The 26301-nt window shown below is 46.8% G+C and overlaps 1 protein-coding gene across 1 annotated transcript; it reads right to left on the minus strand.

The window, feature by feature from the left end:
* SBSPON (somatomedin B and thrombospondin type 1 domain containing) lies at positions 1-26160 on the minus strand. The gene is made up of 5 exons (XM_038579521.1): positions 25941-26160; positions 15411-15605; positions 5206-5296; positions 3443-3619; positions 1-1752 (listed from the first exon to the last, which is right to left on the minus strand). The coding sequence occupies exons 1-5, from the start codon at positions 26152-26154 to the stop codon at positions 1635-1637; spliced, it is 795 nt and encodes a 264-aa protein (XP_038435449.1). The 5' UTR covers positions 26155-26160; the 3' UTR covers positions 1-1634.
* Between the last annotated feature and the right edge of the window lie 141 nt (positions 26161-26301).

Consider the following 26301-nt stretch of genomic DNA (forward strand, 5'->3'; position numbering starts at 1 on the left):
TTAAAAATGTGAACAGAGAGTTTATTAACTGGTATAAAAATGTTAAGTAACATTAAAATTACCCAGGTATAATCTTCAAAAATCTTGCTTTACAAATGTTAGAAATGGTCCTAAAATGTTAATACTGAACTTGTAGCTTAAGATCCTTACCTTGGACTCAAATTTTATTAATTAATTTTATTATTAATCTCTGAAGAATTTACCATAACAACAACTCTGACAGTTAAGTGAATACATAGTCAGAAATATTGCTACTCTCAGCATTAAATACTAGGGACTTTCCTGGCCCTATTAAGGTTGCTAGTGTCATTCTTGCCATTACTTGATAAGTACCAAGAAATATGTATTTTAGTAAATCATTTGTGAGTGAATAATATTTCATATAAATGAGACTGAAAGGGTTTAGATTTTAAGATGCAGCTCTCCAGAGAAAACACCCTAAACTTAACATTTGTTTCAGAACGGAAAAGAGCTTAGCTTTCACAGCTGTCTTTGGCATAGTCAGGCTTTTCGTTGAAGCTGAGTCCTGGATGAGAAACTAAGATTGGTCTCTGTGGCTGACCAGCAAAATAACCCATCCGTAAGCCACTCTCTCTGGTTCACTGGTTTTCCAATCATAAAAGAAGAAGACTAATACTTCCCTGTGTGTGAGATCACCACATATGTAATAAAATCCACGTCTTCCATAATTTAGAACTCTACCTTCCACCCCAGTTAGAAGAAAATGTATGCTGTAGAAAAAAAGTAGTAGGTTTACTTCAATTAAACTTGAAGTTAGTTTAAGCTTAAAGCTGAAAGATTATTTAAGTCAACTTCAAGTTTTAAGCCAGCGAAACAATCTTAGATGCTAATGACGGTAAAATTTTCATAGTTAAAGCATCGTGTCCTTCACTGGTGCCAAAATTCTCTTCATGAAAATTATAGCGTTTAAGGAACTTGGATTGACCTAAAATGAACATTTGATTGGTCTTCTCAATTAACCAAAGAAAATTTCTTCTTCAAAAAAAGCATTTTTAACATAACCATTGTTTTTTTTTTTTTTTTCATTACAAAACACCTACTAAATCTTAAATAACTCATCCTGTGGAAAATTATTTGTGACTTTTTTTCTTGAAATCATTTCACAATTTATGGAATAATATATGGGAAATGTATGTGTGGGAGTGTATATATATATATATATATATATATATATATATATATATATCTGTACACATTTTTTAAAGTGAGAAGTTTTTAAGAGATTACAGAATAGAAAGAAGGAATGCAAGATTCAAAGCATGGATACCCTTCAGTGACAACTTACCAATAAATGGACCATATTGTAGTGATTTTAGTGCAAACAGACATGTATTCTGTGTTGTGTGGGCCACCTTTGTATGAGGGGACACGAAGCCATAGGACATGGACATGAAACTACAGGAACCTTTAGAATGGGTCTTCAATGCAGTAAAAATAAAAACAAAGGTACTGTACATCTTGAGAACCGGCCCGTGAATTTTCTTTCTCTTCAGATTCTGGCAAAGACATGTGTTCAGGGACTTTGGCCAAATGGTTTTTGAAGGTTTTTGAAGTACTGAACATGACATGGTAATGTGTAGCATGTTTACGAACACATTCTAGACACATTGCATCTATATAAAAATAAAACTGTGAACAGCTGGACAAGAACACTGATCTACCCGCCGAACTTTTTTCCAAGTTCCTTGACACCGAGGATTGCCAATTGCTTGCCAATGGAGAGTTTGATTTCTGAAACGATATTTTGAAAAAGTTAATGCTGAAAGCAAACCAAAAAAAATTCTAATTTTACAGAATCATACGTTGAAGTGTTTTGGTGTTGCTTAAAGAATGATCATACCAGAAGTTTTGAAGTGCATTAAAAATTGAAATTAGTAAAGGATCACAAACTGAGTTTCCCTCCTTAGGGGTTCCATCAAAACAAGTTACAAATTAATCTCCTTTTTGAGGATACGCTCTTGTTGAGAGAACTGTTTGAGGTTTCTGTATTCATCTCTCTCACTTGATCTGAATATATGAAGTGTTACATAAAGGAACATAGCTCCTGTTTCATGTATATTTAAATTACAGAGGTCTACCCAAATGAGCTCTTGAATCCTCCACTCTTTGATTCCATAGTGAAAGAACGGGAAAAGCAGGAAGAGCAAAGCCAGATTGTTGAAGTTAATATTTTTAAAGTCATTGGAACTTCAGCCAGGGTTTAAGGTACTTTCTGGGTACAAATTAAATTATAAATTCATTTAACGACAAAATATGGATGAGATATTCAGAAAAATATTAAGTCTAAAGATTTCGTTTTGATTTGATATGCATGTCTTACCTACTTTGCTGTTCATATGGTGTACTCCTTACAAAGGCTATTAGGCACAAGTGACTAACAAACATAAATTCAAGTTATTAAATATTAAAATATACTGTGGGGAGTAATGACTAGCTGGAAAAGTTCATATTTTACTTTCTAATTCGTATTTTTACCAGTTCCACCTGATATAGTTAATCGGGGATCCCTGGGTGGCTCAGCGGTTTGGCGCCTGTCTTCAGCCCAGGGTGTGATCCTGGAGTCCCTGGATAGAGTCCTACATGAGGCTCCCTGCATGGAGCCTGCTTCTCCCTCTGCCTGTGTCTCTGCCTCTCTCTCTCTCTCTGTGTCTCTCATGAATAAATAAATAAAATTTAAAAAAAAAAACATAATCCATGTGTGACTAAAACTGGTCTTTGTCCAATAGCTGACCAGCATGAAGTCTAGTCTTAGGAAGAGTGTTATCAGATATAACTGATAAATGTACAGACTGGGATAGATTTTCAGGGTGACAAAATGTTTTCAGGGTAACTTCTTTTGGACAATCTATAGATTTCTGTAGGTTTCTGATCCTGCAAAGATGAGCCCACCACCATCTCGGCTATGGTTTTATGACTGTCCCCATTGGGCAGTGGTTCTGAAACACTGCTATGGGAGTGAATCATCTGGGCAGGGGTCAGCACACCACAACCCTTGGGCCAAATCCAGCCCACCCTTTCCACCAACTCCTGACCTAGAAGATGGTTAAAAATCTACCCCCAAAGATACTGATTCAGTTTGTCTTATATGGGGCTCAGGAATCTGTATATTTTAAATCACCATCCCAAGAGGTTCTGATTTTCAAAATATGGCTTTGGAGTGATCAGGTTTCAATGGTCCTTTGGGAGAATGATATGAACCCCAATATCCAAATTTATCCCCTCATCTCTGCCATAGAGCCTCTGAGTCCCATAGTGTAAACTGGGCCCTGGATTCAGGAATTGCTAGACAAGGTTCTCCTTGGTTTGTTGACTCTCAAATTATACCCTGATATGTTACATAATAGTCTGCTGTTCAGGACACAGGATAGATCTCTCCAAATGAAAAACAAAAAAAGTCCTTCAACCAACGTTTCTTCCTTACCCATCAGAGTCCAGGCCATCTCCAGAACAGCGAAGGCTCACAGAATTCATAGCTGGGCGTTGACAATCAACGCACACTGTGTACCCCTCTCGGAGATACTGCATCCATCGAGTCAGAGGGCGATTTTCCAGAGCACAGTGATGAGTCAATGACTCTGTCTTGAACTCCATACAATATCTAGAACAAAAAATGCAACACTTTCATGGGGTGTAATTAGAGATAGGCTAACACTGTAAAAAGCCTTAGGAAGCCTGCAACCCCCAAGGACATTTGACAGATTGAAGAAGGCAGTGGTGCCGTGCATCTTCACAAGCTACGCACCAGTCACAGAATGCCTTGTAAAGTTTCTCATTTGCTGAACTATGATGATGGACGTTGTCTGACTGGCAACTAGAGTGAAACTTATGGCTCTTTTCCAATCCATAAGTTTGCAGAAATTTGGATATCCTGTTTCCTATCAAATCTGACCACCAAATTGTGTATAAAAAGTACATTTCAGTAGGAAGAGAGCCCCTAATAACTTTGCTGATAAAGAATAGAAATCAAGTAAGAACTTGCTTATTATTATCAGTGCCTTAGCTGGCAACAGAGCTTTTCTGCCCCATAGACGTTCCCGGGGGCGTTCCCTATGCTCCCCATCTGGCTCACCTGCATGATCTGGGCTAATGAGGAGGAGTTTGGACTTGAATCCAAGCATCAAAGTTATAGAGGGCATCATCATAGATAAAAGGAAATGGGAAGCTGGAGACATTTTTCTGTGACAGAGGCTAGTGTCACCTTCCACTGAACTGTAAAACTCCCTAGCACTGTAAGTGACTAGACTGAAGGCCTGTGGGGGGAGCATCCAGACAGGGGTGAATATTTTAGAGTCTTGTACTAAAAAAGCAACACAATTTTACAATTCTTCAGGGAAGCAAAACATAGTAAAATTTCTACATGTGGTGTTTTCGGTTCTAATTAAGCTCCAATGGGCTAGTTTCTTGTCCATAGAATTCTGAGCTGTCCTAGGTTAGATGGAAAGCGACTGGCGAGTCTGCTTCAAAGAGCTTTAAGAGCAATAGGCCGTTTACTAGGTACCTTTGGGTACTGAAGTAGGAAATTCTATGACGCAGCTTCAATCAGCTTCAGTCAGACAGCTTAACCCAGACGTCTCTTCATTATTTTCTCATTAAATTCTCCTAACAACGCCATGTGGTAGGCATTAATATTCTCATTTTTCAAGAAGAACAACTGAGGTGGGACACCGTATCCAAGGCCTCACGGCTAGTGCCTGGCAGTGTGGGGGCCTGAACTTGCAGCTGCCTGGTGTCCCTGTGCTGACCGCTGAAGTGCAGGCTTCAAGTAAGCGTGGAGGTCCCTCCCAGCCTGTGCCTTCTGTCTTGAAAGAACTCCTCAGAGCTGAGGTGTGGGCCACTTTCAAATTCACCAAACACGGTACTAGAGTCTGAGCCTGAATTCTCCTAAAGCCTGTAAGAGGAACATCCTTAGTACAACTGATAAAGTGATATCCTCATTTTATATAGCGTGTTTCTTGTTGATAGGACCTCAGAGACAAATCCTGTGGCCCCACAAAAACAGGGGAGAGACAGGTAAGTCCCAGCTTTGTGGTAAGGAGTCATGTTTTCCCCAAAATCAATGAACAAGTAAGAGAAGAAAACTTATCCCACCCAGATGAGCTTCGTGGGCCGACCAGGCCATACCAATGGAAAAGCATAAGCTGAAAAACCCAAACCGAACAATACAAAACAAAAATCCCAAATTACCCGGCATCCTCTGTGTCTGTAGACCACTGTGGAGAGGCGGCTTGTCTTGTTCTCTCCTTGTTGAATGCAGAGGTAGTTATAAAGGCAGGGACTAGGAAAGAGAGAAGGGCATTGGACACATGCAGCCAAAAAAAAGTACCCAGAACGACCTTTCCCAGACTTGGTGCCAATCCTGTCTCAAGCCCCCCCATCCCTAAGTGCAAGGGGCCACGCACGGTACACCACCAGGAAAGAGGCGGGGCCAAGTTACCCCCCACCCGAGTCCCCAGAACCCAGCTGGAGGAAAATCTGTGTGCTCCCGATGGGCAGGGAGGACTGTAGGACTGACAAGCAGGCTTGTCCTTGGTAATAAACTGACACTGTCTGAAAGGGAAGGAAGGGGAACGGGGAACAAAAACCAAGAGGAGGTAAGAAAAGATGCGAGTAAATCAGGGGGGGAAAGCTCATGGGGAAAAGGAGAGATTTTTAAAGATGAAAGGAAGAGAAAAGGGAAAGATAGGAAGAATAAAATTAGAGAATAGGAGGGAGAAAGGAGGAAGAAGACAAAAGAGAGGGAAGAGGGGATATAAGGAGAACAAAAGACACCTAGAGAGAGGAAATGTGAAAAGGAAAAAACTGCAGTAAAAAAAAGGGAGGAGAAAAAAAAGGGGAGGAGGTGTGAGTGTACACCGGCCCCAGGTCTCTGCAACCCCAGCTTGGAAGCTTCCCCACCTGCACGTGGCCTCAGGATGACTGCCTGGTTCCGGCCAGCACAGCATCCTCCCCACGCCAACTTTCAGCCTGTGAGCAGGAAAGTCAGACTGGTCCCCTCCCCCTCCCTGTCCCCAGCCCCAACCTAACTCCGCAGCTCTGGACCAGAGAGAAGAAAGGGAGCCAGGAAGCCTTCCCTCCCACCTCCGCTCTCTTCTTTCACTGATTTTGCTTGTGTGTCTCCTTCCTCTTCACCCCTAAGTGTGGGGAGGCGTCTGCTGCGAAGTACCGTGTAGCACCTCCAGATAGCCTCCCACTGCCGCCCTGCTGTCAACTCAAGGAAGGTGGGCTTTGCCCTGGTCATCACTGTGGCCCTCACACATTTACACGCTTAGTAAGCACGTAGGCAATGAACGGTGGCTCGATGAGTGAGTGAATGATGTCTCAGAACTGCCACCAAGGCACACAGGTGCTACCTCCCTGTGGTCTTCTGTTCTGCCACTGAGCCTTGTGGCTGAGATGGCTCCACGGTCCTTCCTACCTTTCGTCTCAGAAACTGGACCGCCCCAGGAAGGGTGGCGACCAGCTGATGTTGGCTGGTGGGATGCCAAAGTCACCACCAACGTGAGCAAAATGGCACGAGGGTACTAGCTGCAAAACCGTGGCAGGCCCACACGTTCATTTGACCTGGCTCCTTACTAGCTCCTTATGGCCACAAGATGGCAGCCCTAATTCTTTTTTAGATTTTCTTAGGGAGGCCTTTTGGTATTCCTAGGGAATGTTAGACCAGAGTGGCCTAATACCTGGTTGCCACCTGCTTCTAGGAGTTGCAGGTATCATTCCTGTCACAGATGGCTTGGTGCTTAATCTCCTTGGTATGAAAATTACTCACCTCTAGCACAGGCCCTCAGAGTCCCAGCTGTGAGACTCTTCCTTGTTGCACAAACACAATTAATTGTTTTCCAGAGAACATGCCACTTCTACCTGTGACCAGTTTAAAAGTACATTAAATGGATGATCTTTTACACCACATCACCGTGAACACATTGGGGAGAAGTGTTTTTTTGTTTTTTTTTAAACTCAAGGTGCTAGATCCCCGATTCAAAGAGGAACATTTCTCCTGTTTGTTCATTCTAGTTTATTTTAAAAATCTTTTTAGATTAAGTTTAAGCTTTTAAAAAATAAGTTAGTTTTGGAAATTGAGACACATCACTAATACTGTAGGAATTGGTGAGGCCTTGACTTCAAACTTTCTTTGTACTGTGATTTCCTTTTGGGTGTATCTTGCTAAGTGAAACTTGTTAAATTTTTTGTTAACTAAATTTTTTTCTTAAAGATTTTTTCACAATGAAAAATAAATAAATAAATAAAAACAACTCAGTTGTCGGAGGTGGACAGCTCCATTTGGAATTTCCCACATTGGTAGACAGAGTCAGAAAGAACAAGTGAGCGCATGTATGTTAGGAACTTACTGTTTCTCTTAGCTCTAATTATCTGGAACACAAGCACCGAAAGAATTTTAGCTTTCCCACGTATTGTTTCCATTTCTGTTCTTCTGACGCATTTAACGAGTCTATTCAGTAAGTGAAGAATACAATTGCTGCTCAGTCCACCTGGCATGGGACCAGTCAAACTATGAAATTTTCAGGATGTGTTTCTTTAGCTCAAAACATTTATGTGATCTCCTTATTTGTACCGCATATATTACTACAGAAGGTCAAAGGCGATGCATTTAATATATAGCTCAGGGGTGGGGCGAGGAAATGAGTTTAGGGGGTGGAGGGCATCTGATATAAAACCCTTAGCAAAATTCCTATAATAATAATGATGAAAGCTAACAATGATGCACTTCTAAGTTTCCAGGCATAATGCTGAGCACTCTTATGCGTGAATGCATTTACCCCTTACAGCAACCTTCTGGGATAGGTCCTACTGTTTCCCCATTCCACAGATGAGGAAATTGTGGCACAGAGAATTTAAGGGACATGTTCAAGCATCCTGTCTAAACACGGCCGTGTCAGCCCGTATCTCTGAAACCATCGCTGCCTGGAGACTATCGTTAACGGAGATCACGATGTGTCACTGTTTTATGCAGCATATATCCTATGAATTGCTTAAATCCTGCTCCATGTTCCCTTTCTGTCCCTAACCACTGTCCTTAATATGAAGCAACGTTAAAAGAGAAGGAGGGGGGCTCTAGGGGGGCTCAGTCGGTTGAGCATCTGCTGCTCCCCCTACTTGTGCTCTCTCTCTCTCTCTCTAAAATAAATAAATAGGGATCCCTGGGTGGTGCAGCGGTTTGGCGCCTGCCTTTGGCCCAGGGCGTGATCCTGGAGACTCGGGATCGAATCCCACGTCGGGCTCCCGGTGCATGGAGCCTGCTTCTCACCTCTGCCTGTGTCTCTGCCTCTCTCTCTCTCTCTCTTTCTCTCTCTGTGTGTGACTATCATAAATAAATAAAAATTTAAAATAAATAAATAAAATCTTTAAAAAAGGAAAAAGGAAAGGGGACATTGTGAGCCTCCATCCTGAGCCCCTGCAGGTGCCCTGATGAGGGGTTCTCATCAGAACACCGAGGCTCACAGCAGTTAAATGAAAGGAAGATCCGCAGCGAATGATGCAGCAAGGACCCCACACGGAAGATAGCTGCTTCTGGTTCTTCTTCTTCTTCTTCTTTTTTTATTTAAGGTTTTATTTATTTATTCATGAGAGACAGAGAGAGAGAGAGGCAGAGACACAGGCAGAGGGAGAAGCAGGCTCCATGCAGGAAGCCCGACCTGGGACTCGATCCCGGGTCTCCAGGATCAGGCCCTAGGCTGAAGGCAGGCGCCAAACCGCTGAGCCCCCGGGGCTGCCCCTGCCTCTGGTTCTTGAGGTCCGCTGTCCACATGCCGCGCCAAGCCTCCGTGGGTGCGACTGACCACAAAAGCAAGCCAGTAACCCCGGGGCTTGGGTCTTGTGTGTCCTGCCGCCTCGCGCCCCGGCCTGGTTCGGTGGCACATTCTCCTGAGACAAGGGCCACGTCCTCCTTGAACAGGAGTCCTCAGAAAACAGACCGGCAGCCAGATTGCCTGGAGGTCTCTGAACCAGCACGACTTTTGAATGCCTCCCCTGAATTTAATTTGCATTACTTAAGAGTGGTAAGTGATGTAGAGGTTACTTTTGCCTTCAGTCCCATGGCTGCTTGTGTGTGGAGGAACACAGCCCGGGGACAAAGGCTCTCAATAAAAGCTACTCCCCGTACCCCCTTCTCCCTTCCTGGCAACAATATTCAGATGTAATAATTCTTTGTTAAGAGGCCACTTGCCAGCTTTTCTGGCGTCCTATCGGCCTCCCATTGTTCGGTTTTATAACAACTCCACTTCTAAAAGCATGGTACGGCACATACTGACTTTGAACATGAAAGTACATTGAATTTGCTTAGAGAATTTCATCAAGCCCTCTGACACAGTGGGGTGTCACCAAAGCAGGCTTCGAACCACTGGTCTGTAGATACAGTGTCCGAGGGAACGGAATGAAAAGGTGACAACTTCTTTTGGGAGGAGTCAGGATGTACAACTAATACAATAACATGGCCTCTTGGATTTACTTGATGAAAAACATGCAATCACGATATGCATTTAAGGAAATGGGGGAAATCTGGTGGCTACTTGATCGTTAATAAGACAGCCTCAGTGATCGTGTTTTATTCACGGGCCTCTCCGAGCCTTCCTCTTTCTACTTAGTTACCAGAACCTGTAATTGCCATGTTAGCTCTCATGATCACAGGAGCAGCAAAGCAATATCAAGAGGGGGGAAAAGCCCACAGGATTCAGAGCCCTGAGACCCAGGTTTAGATTCTGGAAGTCCCTCACAAATGCTGTCACCTCCCTGAGCTCCAATGTCCTTTTGGTTTCAAGGATAACGAGGCTGTCCCCTTTCCAAGTAAGCAGGATAATGGCCCCTCGAAGATTTCCACATCCTCATCCCTCGGGCCTGCGAATATGTTATTTCATAAAGAATTAAAGTTGCAGATGGAATGAAGGCCGCTACTCGGTTCACCTTAAAACGGGGAGATTACCCTGGATTTTCTCAGTGGGCTGTGTGTAAGCACAAGGGTCCTTCAAAGAGGAAGAGGAGGGTGTCACTACAGAAGAAAGCAGGGAGATGCAAGGTAGCTGGGTGTGAAGAAGGAGGGGCTGGGAGGAAAGAAATGTGACCGTCCCTGGGTGATGGAAAAGACATTCTTCCCCAGAGCCTCCTGCAAAGCAACGCAGCGCTGCCAACACCTTGATTTTAGCCCAGGGAGGAGGCCTGGGTTGCACTTCTATCCCACGGAACCCTAAGACAATAAATTTGAGTCGTTGTAAGCCACTGCGTTGGGGGTAACTTGTGACAGTAGCTGTGGAAGGCAAATATGCTCTCCTATAGGATGGCCATGAACACTGAATCAATGATGTTCATAAAAGCTCTCTGCCCTGCAGATGTGAGGGGCTGCTACCCCAGGCATCGAAGGCTACTGCCCTGTGAAGAGGAAAGCTGGTGGGGGAGGGGGGGGCGGTGGTAACCGGTGGCCCCGCAGCAGAATTGAGAGCCCTGGGTGGAGGAGGGTGCCCCTTCTCTGTGCTTCTGCACCAACCTGTGCATCCCTCCACCATGGCAGTCGCTCGTCACCCCGAGCTATAATTAGCAGGAATATGTTTGCTATTTGAGTCTGTATCTCCAGAACCCAGCACAGCACTGGCTGTAGGTAGATGCTCAGTGAATCTTCAATAAATGACACACATAACTGAATGCATGGGCATTGCGGTGACACAGGGCTCAGGACAATCCACCAAATGGGATTCTCACGCCACTGTTCGCATTTCCCTTTTCGTTGTCCATCTTTTTCCCAGGTGAATTCCACAGAACACTAGTGACTCAATGAGATCCCCTTGGAAAAAGTGTCATTCAATCAAGTAAGGTGGGAAAACATCCCCTATCTTATCTCCCTCTTGTAGAATGAAAATGCTTATTAGCATAGTAAAGGCTCTGAGAAGTTCTTCGTTAGTGAAAATAATCTGATTTACCCCACATTTTCCGGACTAAACCCCTCTTTTGCATTTGGGAGCTTCTGCCTTCAGGAAAGTGCCATTTAGGTGATCCAGCTCTGAGTCAGAGGCTGAGGGAAGAACCCCCCATACTTGGGCTACAGCAGCGGTTCTGGAACTTCAGTGAGTAGCAGAGTCCCCTGGATGCCTTGTTACAAGCACAGTGCGAGGCCCAGCTCCAGCGTCCCGGATCTCATGGGGCCGAGGAACTTGCCTAACAATTTCCCAAGTGAGGCTGATGCTGCTGGCTGGGGACCACATGTAAGGAACCACCAGACTGGAATATTTGAGGGGTCCTGTCTTCCCTGACCCGTTTGTGACCGCGGTCATCATTTCCAAGACATTACAGTAGGAAAGTGCATCTCAGGAACCGAAGGTGGGCTCTAAATGCCAATGCCCCGTCCCCAAATACAGATTTCTCCTCTTCCCCAGCTGGATTTTATGAGGAAAGGCCACTGAGTACAGATACCTCCTGTTGGTCTTCTGAGGAGTCACATATGAAGGCTGCTGCTTTATATATAAAATCCTCTTACTGGAGTTTGGTGGGAGGGGTGGATGAGAGGGGTAATTTGGGAACATGAGGACCTGTGGAGGAAGACAGACCTGTGGAGGAAGACAGGGGCCTCTGCCCAGAGGACACAGGAGTGGGCAACTCCAGGCAGAGATGAGAACCCCAGGGGGCAGGGTGTGGGCCCAGTGCTCCCTGGTGCCCTTGACCCATGTTCTGTAGCATCATCCTCTTCATTGACCTTCCTGTCCCTTAGCCCGTGACCTATATTATGCTGTTACAAAGAGCTACTGCGCTGCGAGGCAGTCTGCGTAGCACTAAGGAGTCAAATGTACGTAAGAAATACTTTCTAGGGGCACCTGGGTAGCTCAGTGGTTGAGCATCTGCCTTTGGCTTAGGGCTTGATCCCAGGAGTCTGCTTCTCCCTCTGCCTATGTCTCTGTCTCTGTGTGTGTGTGTCTCTCATGAATAAATAAATAAAATAAAAGAAAGAAAGAAAAACTTTCTAGCAGCCAAACTCTATAGATGAGCAAAGTAGCTTCTTCCCAGATAGATCAACCATAGGTTTAAGTGTCATCCAAAAAATCAATAATGTCCTACAGCGACTTCCTCCCCAGGCCTTTTCTACAGTGCTCTGCAGAGCGCATGAGCTGAATGTGGTTTGTGACCGTTTCTGTGAGCACTAAATTATTTCCCAGGGAGCTTCATCTGACTGCTGTGTCCATGAGAGGCCTCCATCCCGGCCCTTCCGTTAGCTACTCCTCTGCCAGAACCATCTTTTCTTTTCTTTTCTTTTCTTTTCTTTTCTTTTCTTTTCTTTTCTTTTCTTTTCTTTTTTTCTTTTCTTTTCTTTTCTTTTCTTTTTTTCTTTTCCTTCAAGATGTTATTTATTTATTTATTTATTTATTTATTTATTTATTTGAGAGAGAGAGAACATAAGCAGGGGAGCAGCAGGCAGAAGGAGAGGAAGAAGCAGGCTCCCCACTGATCAGGGATCCCAAGGTAGGGCTCGATTCCAGGACTCTGGGATCATGACCTGAGCAGAAGGCAGATGCTTACCCGACTGAGCCACCCAGGTGCCCCCAGAGGCATCTATTCAAATCACATATCTGACCACATCAGAAAATGCTATGGTGTCTCTCCAGGGCTTATAAGGTAAAGACCAAAATCCAAAACCAAGAACTCTGGGCAGACACTTCCCCTCTCAATGCCAACCTCACTGTCTGTGCTCCCCAGACTCTGGCCTTCCTTCAACTTCTCAAACGGGCCTTGTGCTTTCCCTGTGTTACAGAAATGAGCCAAAGATGGTCTCTAGGTTGTTTACTTCCTCACAGCAGGCTGAGACCTGCTAGCTCCAAAGCCTACTGGCAGCAAACTCAAATTTTTATGCATCCAAATTGGGTTTTTTAAAGATTTATTTATTTATTTATTTTGAGAGAGAGCTCTTGAGTGAGCATGGGGGAGGTGCAGAGGGAGGGAGAGTCCTAAGCAGACTCTGTGCTGAGCACAGAGCCCCACTCAATCCCACCACCCTGAGATCAGGACCTGAGTAGAAGCCATGAGTCGGCTGCTCAACTGACTGAGCCACCCAGTCACCCCCCAAATTGTTTTAAAAATCACCAAACAAGCAGATTTTTTAGCCATGTAAGCCCCTTCTGCTTTACATACCATTCAGAACTCTCCCTGGCATCTGCTGGCCACTGATGAGCTAAAGCCTTATAGTTGCAAGACCCCAAGCTGGTACCACATTTGCCCTTCAAAACTCTCTGACCCAGAGATCCCCACCCATGCTGCTTAGTTGCCATCACAGACACGTAGCCCCTGGCAGATTCCTCTCCTTCCCCTCTGGATGGTGGTCCCCCCACATTGTAGCCTCTGGACTTTCCCTTCTCACGCAAGTCCGTCCAGGCACCACCCAAAATAGCTTATTGCATATTACCTCCTTTTGTGGTCATGTTTTCCCTACATCGCCCCCAAATCCTTCAAACTGCTATGCCTGACTACCTGGTTCACCAAGCCAGTGTCTGTTTGGAAAGTTCTTTTTTTTTTTTTTTTTAATTTTTATTTATGATAGAGAGAGGCAGAGACACACGCAGAGGGAGAAGCAGGCTCCATGCACCGGGAGCCTGACGTGGGATTCGATCCCGGGTCTCCAGGATCGCGCCCTGGGCCAAAGGCAGGCGCCAAACCGCTGCGCCACTCAGGGATCCCTGTTTGGAAAGTTCTATACTCTCAGCCTTATCTACTCTTCCTTAGGGAAGTCTCCCTGCCCGTTCCTGTGGTTCCGCTCCTCCCCCAAGACCAGGGGAAATCAGCTTAATACATGCACTCGGAGCTCCAACCAACTCACTCATTTAGTACCACTTGCACCAAAATGAAACTGTAATTTTCTGGGACTAATCCCCTAAGAGCATCATTTATCATCTCCCTTCTCCCCACCAGACTGTGATCTAAATGACAGCAGGCTCAGGTCAACTTATGTCACCAATGGAACCCTGGCACCCAGCCCAGTGCCTGGCATCAAGTAGGCTCTCAATAAATATTTGTGGCTAGAGTGGAAAAAAAAAAAAAAAGGAGCAAAATGGCTTGATGAATATCATGTTGGCATAAAAATTTCCAGGTTCCTATGAAAAACACCTGATATTTGTTATCCTGAGAAGTCAGTGTTTTGCTCTATCAGATTCCATCCAGATCAACACATTGGTGCCGGCCTTTTTGCTCATTTCTTTGTGAGCTTCTTATGGCTCCCGACTCCTTCATGAGCCGAATTCTGGCCTCTCCGTGGGCTACTCCACAACCAGAATGATCTTTTCAGATCACAAATCTGATCCCATCAGCCCCAATCTAGGCAGCTGGAGAGGAGGAACAGGTGTTTTATGAGAATAATCTATCAGTGTTTAGGAGTTAATCCTTTTTTAAAAAATAGATTCTATTTATTTATTAATGGGGGGGGGGGGCGGGGGGAAGAGAGAGAGGCAGAGGGAGGAGCAGGCTCCATGCAGGGAGCCTGACATGGGACTCCATCCCAGGTCTCCAGGATCAGGCCCTGGGCTGAAGGCGGCACTAAGCTGCTGAGCCACCTGGGCTGCCCAGGAGTTAATCCTTTTTCTGTTGCTTTCACACGTGCGCGTGATAAGCGTACCTGACTGCATAGGAATTAAAAGTGCAAGATGAGAGCAGCCCCAGGCGGCTCAGCAGTTTAGTGCTGCCTTCAGCCCAGGGTGTGATCCTGGTAGACCTGGGGTCGAGTCCCACATCCGGCTCTCTGCATGGAGCCTGCTTCTCTCTCATGAATGAAATCTTTTTTTTAAAAGTGCAAGATGAATGGTTTTAAAAAAAGTGCAAGATGAATAGTAAAAAAAAATAAAAGTGCAAGATGAATAGTTTAAAAAAGTGCAAGATGAATAGTAAAAAAAAATAAAAGTGCAAGATGAATAGTTTAAAAAAGTGCAAGATGAATAGTAAAAAAAAATAAAAGTGCAAGATGAATAGTTTAAAAAAGTGCAAGATGAATAGTTTTTTAAAAAGTGCAAAATGAATAGTTTAAAAAAAGTGCAAGATGAAGAGTTAAAAAAGAAGTGCAAGATGAATAGTTAATCCTCCTGGGCGCTTAGTGTCCGGTGAAGTACCGTCATCCTACCTGAAGGCCTCTGTCGCCAGCTTGAGTTTTGCTAACAATCGCAAGGCACATGTCCTCCTTCCCACCCAGGGCGCCCCCCCCCCCCGGAGCAGGGCCCCCACCGGGTTAAGAGCACCCCCCAGGGCACCCGCAGGACACGGAGGGCTGGGGGGCTGGGGCTGGGGCTGGGCGCTCGCTCCTGCAGCCCGGCTCCCCGCGCCCCGCGCCCCCGCGCCCCGCGCCCCGGCCCCCCGCGCCCCGCGCCGCAGACCCCGCAGCCACGCGGACCGCCCCGGCCGCCCCCGCCGACCGCCAGTACCGAAGGCGCGCCCGCAGTCCTGGCCCCGCGGCGTCGAGTAGTCCAGGCAGCCGGCTCTCTCCTCCAGGGGCGGGCAGGGCGCGCCGCCGTTCCGGGGCTCCTGCTGCACCGGGCGCCTCCGCACGCGGGCCGCCGGCCTGCACTGGTCCCCGCAGCCGCTCCAGGGGCTCCACTCCCCCACGATGCACGGGCGAGCTGGAAAACAGCACGGCGGCGGGATGGGACCTCACCTGGCCACACCTGCGCCGCTGCTCCCGCCGACGCCAGCGGTCGGGGCGCCCCCCCCACCCCGGCAGCGCTGCGCATCGGGGGGCGGGAGGGCGCGGGGGCAGCGGGGCCGCCGGCCTGCACTCCCCCGCCCTGGTGCTCAGCCGAGCACCCGCACCTCATAGGGGCAGGCGGGCAGGCAGCTCTTCGGGGTCCGGAGGGTGGGTCTGAGCCGGGGAGCCCCCCCCCCCAACGCCCGAGTCAAGGGAGTGATGCTTTCCGGCCCTTCCTCACACTCTGTGCGCTTAGATACCATCATTGCTCCTGCATTTGTCCTTGCTCCAGCAATTGTCATTGCTCCTGCATTTCCTTGACTTTAACGTCACCCTCCCCTGCCCAGAACGTTGTTTACTGTAACAGCAATACATATTCATTGTAGATAACGAAAAGGGGAATTTTTTTTTTTTTAAGATTTTTATTTATGTATTCGGGAGCGGCACACAGAGAGAGAGAGAGGCAGAGACACAGGCAGAGGGAGAAGCAGGCTCCATGCAGGGAGCGACGTGGGACTGGATCCCAGGACCAGAGCCAAAGGCACATGCTCAACCACGGAGCCCACCCTGGTGCTCAAGGGAAAAAAATTTTAAAGGAAAGTGTCCAAGTCACTTCTTACCCTCCAAATGTGTCTCTCCATCAGACATAGCTTAGGGCCACACCTAGGGACCTCTAGAGTTGAGACTTCTCTTAGGTGCTAGATTCTCATCCTCCAAGGCCCTTAGACCCCTAAACTAGGAGAGTTGGAATTTGCAGAAAAGCAAACAGAACCCACAGAGGTGAAGAGTGCTACTCATGGTCGCATGAAGGGGCAGAGTCGGGGGTAAGAATTTGGTTCTAGTGACAATTTTCTGGCCACAGCTGGAAAACCAATGTGGTTGCATACTTAATTTCCCCACTAAAAGTCTTAACAAATCTTTTAAAAGGACCATACTGCGTTTTTAAGTGGAATTATCTTAGGACTTGAAACCGTTTATAAGAAAAAGAAGAAAACAAAAGATGTACCTCTGAACGAGAGGCCAAAACTCTTTCTTTCCCACAAAATGTGACCCACTTTCCCTACCATCCTCATACTTTCAAGCTTACAGAGTCTCCACCAAGAAAGCACTCTAACTTCTCTGAAATCTTGACTTGGGTTTCTAACAGCTTGTACTTGAAAACTCATTTGGCCTCTCAGCACACTCCAGTTTAGGGTTCATGGGTTTTGGAAGGCCAATCATTTGGCAGCACACAGCTCACCCTGACATGAAAAGGGTCACATACAACATAAACATCTGTCAGTAATTCAAAAACTTCAGACTGCTTTAAAACATGCTTTTATTAATCATCTAAAAACTCACAGGCATCTCATGTCAGGTGGGTGAGGAAGCAAGGATGAGGCACATGAGACTTGCTGCCGGTACCTGCCAGGCACACATCCTTTGGAAAAGCAGTTAACAGGCCATTTCAAGCGGATCAGAGGGATCCTTTAATTTTAGTGATCCCATGATTTAAGGGAGCCCTAGAGCCAGAGGCATAGAAAGAGATTGCCTGCCGGGCTAGGAGCTGAGAAGCTTAAGTCTCCCAACAACTCTCTCTGTCACCCAAATATCTTCATCCCTGAGTCTAGTTAGTCTTGTCCTGATGTGTTGGCCTTGAGCAACATTTAATAATACACCTTAAAAAGCAAACGAGACACTTGTTTCGAAGATTAACATTGGACATCACTATAGAATAAAATGTTGCCATGGCATTAACTTAGAATTTAGGAATAGGGCCTCAGTTTGAATACACACTATCCGTATGGTAAGAGATGATACTGGGGACAGTTTTCTGACGGAATTGAGTTTCCTGGTATTTCTTCAACATTTGTGTCTCAGGTGCAATGTTTACTTATTTTACTTGGTTTGACCCAGAATTAACGCCCTCAAATCACAGTATCACTGAATCAGTTGTTGTTCCTATCGGTTACCTTGGACATAGCTATGCCTCATATTTCCAATCCATGACTTCAACAGCTCCATAAAGAAAATTAGGAGTCCTGAACATCATCTTGACTGCTTCATTATAAGACATAATGAAAAAAGTTCACACAGAATTATACAAGTAAAAAAATTTTGTATCCCAAAAGTTTTTTGAGTTGGACGATGAATCTGAGGTATTTATTCCTATTCTGCAGAAAAGATTATATTCATGATTAACTTGTGAACTTTTGATTGTTTGGATTGCAATTCGCCATAAATCACAAGAGATCTTTGGCCACGGAGGCCAGGGGAAGTACAGGAACTTCTAACAGATTTATCAGCCCAAATCATACATTATAGCTGCATGACACAAATTTCCTTTGAATTATTCCATTAGTATTCGTATCTACAGCCAGCATGTCAAAATATTCTTTGTTCAGATCTTTCTCAATCTTTGCATCTCACTGGTTATCACCGGAGGCCAATAGACCTAGTGAGCAACGTCATCATCCCTGACTCCAGGGAAGTCACAGCTTCCCAGTGTCCTAATGGTTAGGATTTAATGACATCATCTCATCCCTTTTAGAAGAAAAAGCAGCCTGGGTTTAATGGATGCCAGAATGCTCGGCAAGCTGTTTTCTTTTTTCCTTTGTTTAGACTCGGTATAATATTCAGGTGGAGTTTCCCATCTCTGAGATGTGGATTCCAATGCAAGTAATTTATTTGGGAGGTGGTCCCAAAAAGTGTAGTAACACCAGAGATGGGGAAGTAGACACAGAAGAGAACAGAGGCATAGATCCCTAAATTCCTGACTTAGGCCCAGTGGGCACATCTGGCCCTCGGCTCACTCGGAAGTGAAATAATGGGTAGATCCAGAGTACAAGGAACTATCAGGTCCTCTCTGAAATTTTGGCTAGTTCCCCCTTCCTCAAGAGCTTTCTGGTGATCAGATGTCCAAACCACAACCACAAGGAGAATGGCCAAGAACAGAGAAATAAGTTAATAGATTTCAATAGGGAATCTGCACAAAACAAGAGTAGAGCACATTTTCACATGTCCTAACAGGGATATCCAGTCATATCCAAGTTCAATTACCTTAAAAGATTTTCTACTAATCTTCAAAAATATAATAATAACAATAATTTATAAATGGCTTTTTAAACTGTCTCAGTGGTTTGCTATTGAATTTGGAATAAAATCGCATGCCGTGTAACCCAGTGTGTGTCCCTCCCCTCCCACCACCTTCTCTGCTCCAAGTTCCAGCCACGCTGGCCTCCTTATGCCAAACTCTCTCACGCTTCAGAACCTTGTATGTGTGTTCCCTCTGCCAAGAATGTTCTTCCTACGTGGGGCATGGCTGGGGTTAGCTCATCCATTAGGCCCCAAATGAATTATTGGTTTTTCAGGGAGTCCTTCTCTGGCTGGATTATCTAAGTGGTCTCCCAGTGCCACCTCCAGCCTCCCACCTGCCACACCATAAAATTACTTCCTCTCAGAGTTCAGTGTTCCTTGCTGCCTAATATTTCCATAATTGACAATTACATATTTTACATATTTATTTGTGTTATTTATTGTCATTGAGTTTTTCATTTTGTGCCTTGTGCTTAGCACATGGTGCTCAATAAATATTTGTTGAATGAACGAATGAAAAAAAGAAATGGCACTGGACCCATTCCTCCTCCTTCCTAAACAAATTTGCTCATATCATTAGTTAGAAGCCAAAGAATTGCCAAAGTCTCTAGAGTGGGAAGGAAAGCCAGTGGAAGGACAGGAGCAAAATACAAAACTCCCAGAGCCAAAAATACTGGAATTCTTAACCTGGGCAAGAGTTGTCTGGGTTCTTCCAGGAACACGGTGGCCCCAAACGGTGTCACTGGAAGGAGTGTGGCTTTCTGCAGCTTTGGCATATATAGATCCCAGCCTCTCCTGGCAGCCACAAATCCTCCCAATGCTTTTAAATCCATTTATGTCTCCTGCCAGTACCCGCTTCTTTCATTTTATTATCAGTGGCAGGGAGTGGTATTTCCTCCTTTTTGATCCAAATTTCCCTCACTCAAGAATTTCAGAATATGGTGGAAAAAAAAAAAATCTATGTTTATCTTATCCGTGCGGCTCAGGGATTTAATTTGTCAGGAAGTCCCCTTCCCTCCAGCAGGGACTTTTTAGGGTGATGACTCCAGCTGCTGGACCCATCTCTCTATACCTATTCCCCCTCTCAGAATTACCAGTGGGCCCCCTCCAGGTCCATTCACAGGCTCCATAAGTAGGAGCAACCAGAACCATACACACTAGTCTCAGTCTTAAGTACCAAAAGGTAACTAAAAAAACCATTTTCTACTATTCTTCTTGATGATGCTATACACACACATACACACACACAGAGCGACAAACTGAGCTGACAGCCAGTCCTTCATTTCATACTTATAGTTTGGGATATTTCTTCTTAATATAAAACCTTGCTCTCCTTTTCATGCAGTGTCTCCTTGGTTAATCAGGGATCTGGCCCTGCCTGCTTGGCTCTTTCCCACCTAAAAGTTTAAGGCCACCCACGAGCAAGGGTTTTCTCCCTCACATTGTTAAGTTCAAATAGTCCTAGTCATTCCTATGAAAATATTCTTCTTGCACTTTACCCACAGCAGTCCCACGTATGCCTAGCTTTGGTTTCTTGACATTCTGTGGAAGAAAAATAAAGCAGCCCCTTCACCACATGCACATACACATACACATCTCATGATAAGACGATTTTAAATGTCATAGGCCTTTTCTCTTTCCTTGTGTATCCCCTTATCTGAGAAATCTTATCAAATCTTCTCTGAAGATCAAATGAGACTACATTGCCCACTGCCTATTTGCCACCTGCCCCCCTAAAGCACCAATAAAATGATTAAGTATTTCCTCTTCTTACAGAAACCATGTTATAGAAAGAAAGAAAGAAAAAGAAAGAAAGAAAGAAAGAAAGAAAGAAAGAGAAAGAAAGAAAGAAAGAGAGAGAGAGAGAGAAAGAAAGAAAGAAACAAACAAACAAACAAACAAACAAACCATGCTATTAGGACGCCTGGGTGGCTCAGTGGTTGAGCGTCTGCCTTTGGCTCCGGGCATGATCCCAGGGTCCTGTGACTGATTTCAGCAGGCATCAGGCTCCCTGCAGGGAACCTACTTCTCCCTCTGCCTACATCTCTGCCTCTCTCTCTGTGTGTCTCTCATAGATAGATAGATAGATAGATAGATACATACATACATACATACATACATATATACATAGATAAAATCTTAAAAAAAGAAAAGAAAAGAAACTATGTTATCTGGCCCCTAGTGGGTTTTTTTTTTCTTTTGATATTAACTAGACAAGTTCATGAAATCCTAGAGAGACAATAAAAAGGACTCCCTCATTAGGAAATAAAATTTTATACACCATATAAACCCAGAAAAAAAGGGGCATACAAATCAAAAAAGATAATTATGCTTTTAAGCATTTACTGGGTAGTAAGTTTCCAGGTGAATTGTTTTCTTCTTTTGTATATTTCTATATTTTCCAAATTGTCTGCCACAAACATATTTTGTAGTTAAGGAAGGAAAATGGGATATATAAAAGGACAGGTGGCTACAGTCCAGCTGGTAGTGCCCTCTGACTGAAGCTATAACATCCTCTCGGTGGACTGACTGTTCAGGTTGTTTAGACAAACATAATTAAGTGACACCACGATGGCTGTTAGGGGATTGTAAAGAGGAGCATGACACACTTTTTGCCCTTGAAGAGTGTCAGTTGAAGGACAGAGAAGGCTCACTCACTCTCCCAAATATTTATCTGGGGCCTGCCCTGCAAAGTACATAGCTTCTCATAAAGCCTCGTTTCTCTGAGGGTCAAAACAAAATGTTTAAATGTGTGGGCTATGGACTCAAGACTTCCTGAGTTCAAATCTCACTCCATCACTTGTTAGCTATAGGGCTTTGGATAAATTTCCCAACCTTCTGGTGCTCTGATTACCAACCTGTGGGTTGTGAGACCTAAGTAAGACTAGAGCTGTGAGGTGCCTGGCACAGAGTAAATGTTGCATAAGGGTTGACAGCTCTACCCTCCTCCACTGAACACCAGGGCTGCGGCCCAAGCCTGCAAAGTCAAGTCATGTTGAATGTTGGCGCCAGGCCCTGCTCATTTTTCCTACAGAGACAAAGGCAGGGGAAACCACATGCTGTCTCTTGGGCCACTATGGTTCCAGTAAAGCCTCCACTTTCTAAATCACTGTGGATGGTGACATCCTTCTTTTGGGTGAGTTCTGGAGCCCGTATACATTTTTTTAAGATTCTATTTATTTATTCATGAGAGACACAGAGACAGAGGCAGAGACATAGGCAGAGGGAAAAGCAGGCTCCCTGTGGGGATCCTGATGTGGGACTCGATCCCAGAACCCTGGGATCACGACCTGACCCAAAGGCAGACACTCGACCACTGAGCCACCTAGGTACCCCTGCAGCCCATATTTTTAAGTACACTTGCTCCTTCTCCTTCCAGGTGTGCAGTCAGCAAATTTGGGCCAGTTAGTTTCCTAGATTCCCCGGTAAATCTAGCAGAAAAGACTGGCTCACACAGGCTACTCAACTTTTGCCCTGCCCCACTTGGGTTAAGTATTTCTCTTTCCTGAATTCGCTTATCAAAAATCTAATGCAGCCTACTGTTTCTACCATCTTAGAATGCAGACTCTAGGAACCCAGATGATGAACTGGAGACTGGGGCCTTGTGAGCCCGATAAGTGAGCCTTCTAAGAAATTCTAACTTGGGTCTGTCCCCTCCTTTATTTATCTCTCCCCATCCCTGGTCAGACACAGCCAAGGGAGAATTTTCTATTCCTTTTCTTGGTGGGGGCAGGGGAGGGATATGGAGATACATAATCGGTGTTGAAACCCATACACCAACATCCTAATGAGATTTTCCTGCGCCCATTCGTTTCGGGACAGATATTTTTGGCACCTTGGTAATTCCACAGCTCTAATAACTTATTTTTATTTTTACTAGGTAAAAAAAAAAAAAAGTCCTATTTAGAAAAAGAAATTCCAGTATTTCATCTCTTAGCTGCACCAGAAGAAAAAAAAAAAAAAAAAAACCAACAACCATGTCTTTACAAAGAAGAAAAAAATCAGAAGGAAGAGAAATAAGGCATTCTTAGTTCTACTGACACAGCTCCATTCTTGGCTCACCTATAAAGTGATTTCAGCCAAAAACGTTTCAGACAGCATCAGCAGGTAATACAACCCTGGGGGAGCAGACGAGATCCCAGGGGGCAGCCCGGGTTCTATGCCCAAGGAGTGGCTGGCAGGCCCCGAGCTGCCGAATCTTGATACGGTGGGGAAGAAGGGACAACGAGGCGCAAGCCCCACGAGGCACAAGCCCCACGGCAGCGCAGCCATGGGTCCAGGTGTCGCTGTGCCCCCTTCGGGCGACTCAGTCCGGGGCAGCCCCGCCAAGGCCCGGCTCCCGGGTCTGGGAAGCCCCCGGCCTCCACGCTCAGCTCTGCCCAGCCAGCGGCTCGCTTCCCCGTGGCCACTTCCAAGTGTCTCGGTTTTCTTCCTCTGCCCCCCAGAAACCGCAGGCGCCGAGGATTCACCAACGAGGGGCCTCTTAGGCCCTGCGCCGCTCCTGCTCAGGCCTCAGCCAGCTCCCCAGGGGAGGCCCCTTGGCCGCAGGTGCCCCTTTTTCTTATTTATTTATTTATTTATTTATTTATGATAATCACAGAGAGAGAGAGAGGCAGAGACACAGGCAGAGGGAGAAGCAGGCTCCATGCACCAGGAGCCCGACGTGGGATTCGATCTCGGGTCTCTAGGATCGTGCCCTGGGCCAAAGGCAGGCGCCAAACCGCTGTGCCACCCAGGGATCCGGTGCCCCCTTTTCGATTCCTGTGGGCGCCCTCCTCCTCCTGGTTTCCAGTCCCAGGCCCGGCACTCGCAGCTCCTCCCCGGGCACCAGGCTGCCGGGGATTCTCCCCGAGCCCTTCCCAAGGCCGTCAGGGCAGCTCTCCTCTGGGCCTACTTACCCCACACATCCCTGCTCCGAGTGATCGCTCTCTGTTTTTTTTTTTTTTTTTTTTTTTAAGATTTATTTATTTATTTATTTATGATAGACACACAGAGAGAGAGAGAGAGAGGCAGAAGGAGAAGCAGGCTCCATGCCCGGAGCCCGACGCAGGACTCGATCCCGAGACTCCTGGATCGCGCCCTGGGCCACAGGCAGGCCCCAAACCGCTGAGCCACCCAGGGATCCCCCGGCTCTCTGTTTTAAGATTTCTACCGCCTGCACTGAAAATCAGGGATTGTATCTGTGACCAAATAACGACTGAGGACCCTGCAAGCCCTCACAGCGCCGGAGGCCTCACTGGAAAGCCGGTTCTTCTCCAGCGTCCGTCCTACCCGGGCCTCTTCTGTGCCTGAATCTCTCCACAGCTGTGGTGGCCGTCTGTCCTTCCACCGGCGGAGCCTCTGGGGCGAGCCCAGTTCCAGGCACAGAAGGCGGACACCCACAGGGACTGCCGAAGGACCACAGGATGCTTTCCTGCTAGAATTCTCCTTCCCCTTCCGGAGACTTCTTGCTCATTCTCCGGCCCATGCTTGCACATTACTTCCTCTGGGAAGCCTTCCTTGAATCTCTTGGGGCTTCTGAGTTTTCCCTGTCTAGTCTCCTGGATCCCTTATTTGGGCACTGAGCATGTCGCAGGTGGTTGGCAGGTGTAGTCCCCTGCTTGGCCATGAACTCGTAGGGAGCAGAGACCATGCCTCCGTCTCCTTTGTATCCCTGCGCTTCCCACAGACTGGGGGCACATTACCTGGTCTACAGGAATTCTCTATTTACCTTTAAGATGTAAGCAAGTCACTTGTGAGAAAGTGATCCTGCCTTAGGGATCAGCCTTAGGGAGAGAGGCTTTGCTCCAGGGATCCAGGTAACTGAGGCAAACAGGTGTTTCGGTCTGATGCTCAGTGGAGGCGGAGAGGTTTGGGGACCCTGGGCCCCAGGGCATCACATTTCCTAAATAACTGACTCTTCACCTTGCTTTAATAATAAAATACCCGGACCTTGAAGCAGGATTGGGAAAGAACTTATCAAAAAGAGGATCGATATTCATAGGTTAATCATTAGCTTTCAAACAGGATCAAAAAAAAAATCTTAATGTTTTTCAATTGTGTTCTTTCAGTAGCAGGTCTGGGTGATATCTTGCCAGGGGCAGGTGGCCTCTTCCAGCATCAGGGACGCAGAGGAGTGGTCCTCTTTATGGGGCATCCGGTTCCCCAAGTAATTACAGAGACCCAAGGGTTCCTCTCCCAAGAGGATGCCAAGGATACCACAACACAGGGATCCTTGAGGTCCAACCCTAACATTTGTGAGGCATTTGGGGCGATGAGATCAGTAGGGAGCAAGGTTACTCTCATTTCTAGAGCTGGCTTCTCTTAGGTAAACCTTGTTCTTTGGGACTATACTCAGCATCCCTACATCTCTTAATTTAGTTAAATCAGCATCTATTGAGCCCTTACCAGGGGCTGTGATATTGTGGAAATAGAAAGATGAAAAAGACTGACCCTAAAGGAAAACCAGCAAGATGAAAACATAATAGGAAACCCGAGACAAAACCTTTTATCATACTACAGAGATAAAACTGAATTCAAAGAGTGTATTGAACACCTCGGATGAGAGAGGGGCTGTGCTAGGTGCTGGAGTCCAGGAGGGAGGACCACTGCAGTCCTCCAAGAACTTGTTCTGTAGAAGTAACCGGCGGGAGCCAGCCCTTGGCACCAAGTGGGTAATTACACATCCCTTGCCTTGTCACCCCTCCCAAGGCCCCTGAGATCCCCGAGCGTTAACAGACTGAAAGTGGGGGGCACGGACGTGCGGAACCTGACAGGCCACCTTTCCAGGTGGGAGGTGTCCCCATCAGGCTGCAGTTCCGGGACCCCACAAACTTCCAGGAGAACAGATGGCTCCAGTCCCTTCCATCCAGGTTGTGGTGGGGAGAGGTGCTTCGCAGTGGTGTGTCTAGATGGAGAGGCCTGGGGGATCCCTGGATGTGGGGGGCGTCGCGGGAGGGGGGGCTAGGGTAGAGGGAGCTGGGTGTACCTGATGGAGGGAGGGGTGTGGAGGACTCTAGGATGGGGGAAGCCGAGTGCACCTGGATGAAGGAGGCTGGAGGGCCCCAGGCCGCAGGGAGGTGTGCCTGGATGGAGGGGTCAGCCGGAGGCCCGGAGGGGCGGCCTGGACGCGCCAGGATCCCCCCGGGGCTGCGGTCTTTGGGGGGACCCTGTACCCCTTGGCTGCCGGCGCCCCACCCTCGGCCGCGCCACCCACCTGGGCACGCCCTGGCGTAGTCGAAGCAGCAGTCCCCCGTGCGGCGGCAGGCTTGGTCGCAGTAGCACGTCCCGTACACCCTGTCCAACCTCCAGCCGCGCGCGGAGCAGGCGGCGTCCCGGCCCGGGCAGCAGCGCCCCGCGTCGGCGCAGCCGGCCAGGCTCCCCGGCCACAGGCGCGCCAGCGCGCACAGCGCCATCCACAGGGTCCTCATGGCCAGCGCGCCGCCGCCCGCCGCCCGCAGACCTCGCCGCCCGCAGACCTCGGCGCCCGCAGACCTCGCCGCCCGCAGACCTCGGCGCCCGCAGACCTCGGCGCCCGCAGACCTCGCCGCCCGCAGACCTCGGCGCGAGCGCGGAGC

Source organism: Canis lupus, chromosome 29, assembly GCF_011100685.1.
Source record: "Canis lupus familiaris isolate Mischka breed German Shepherd chromosome 29, alternate assembly UU_Cfam_GSD_1.0, whole genome shotgun sequence".
Classification (NCBI taxonomy): Eukaryota; Metazoa; Chordata; class Mammalia; order Carnivora; family Canidae; genus Canis; species Canis lupus.

Excerpts from the sequence above, each read along its gene's own strand:
- SBSPON (XM_038579521.1), bottom strand. The coding sequence starts at position 26,154 with ATGAGGACCCTGTGGATGGCGCTGTGCGCGCTGGCGCGCCTGTGGCCG. Across the intron at positions 5,297-15,410 it reads GGACTGCGGGCGCGCCTTCG|TCCCTGCCTTTATAACTACC; the intron begins GTACTGGCGGTC and ends TCTCTTTCCTAG. Across the intron at positions 1,753-3,442 it reads GATGGCCTGGACTCTGATGG|AAATCAAACTCTCCATTGGC; the intron begins GTAAGGAAGAAA and ends ATATCGTTTCAG.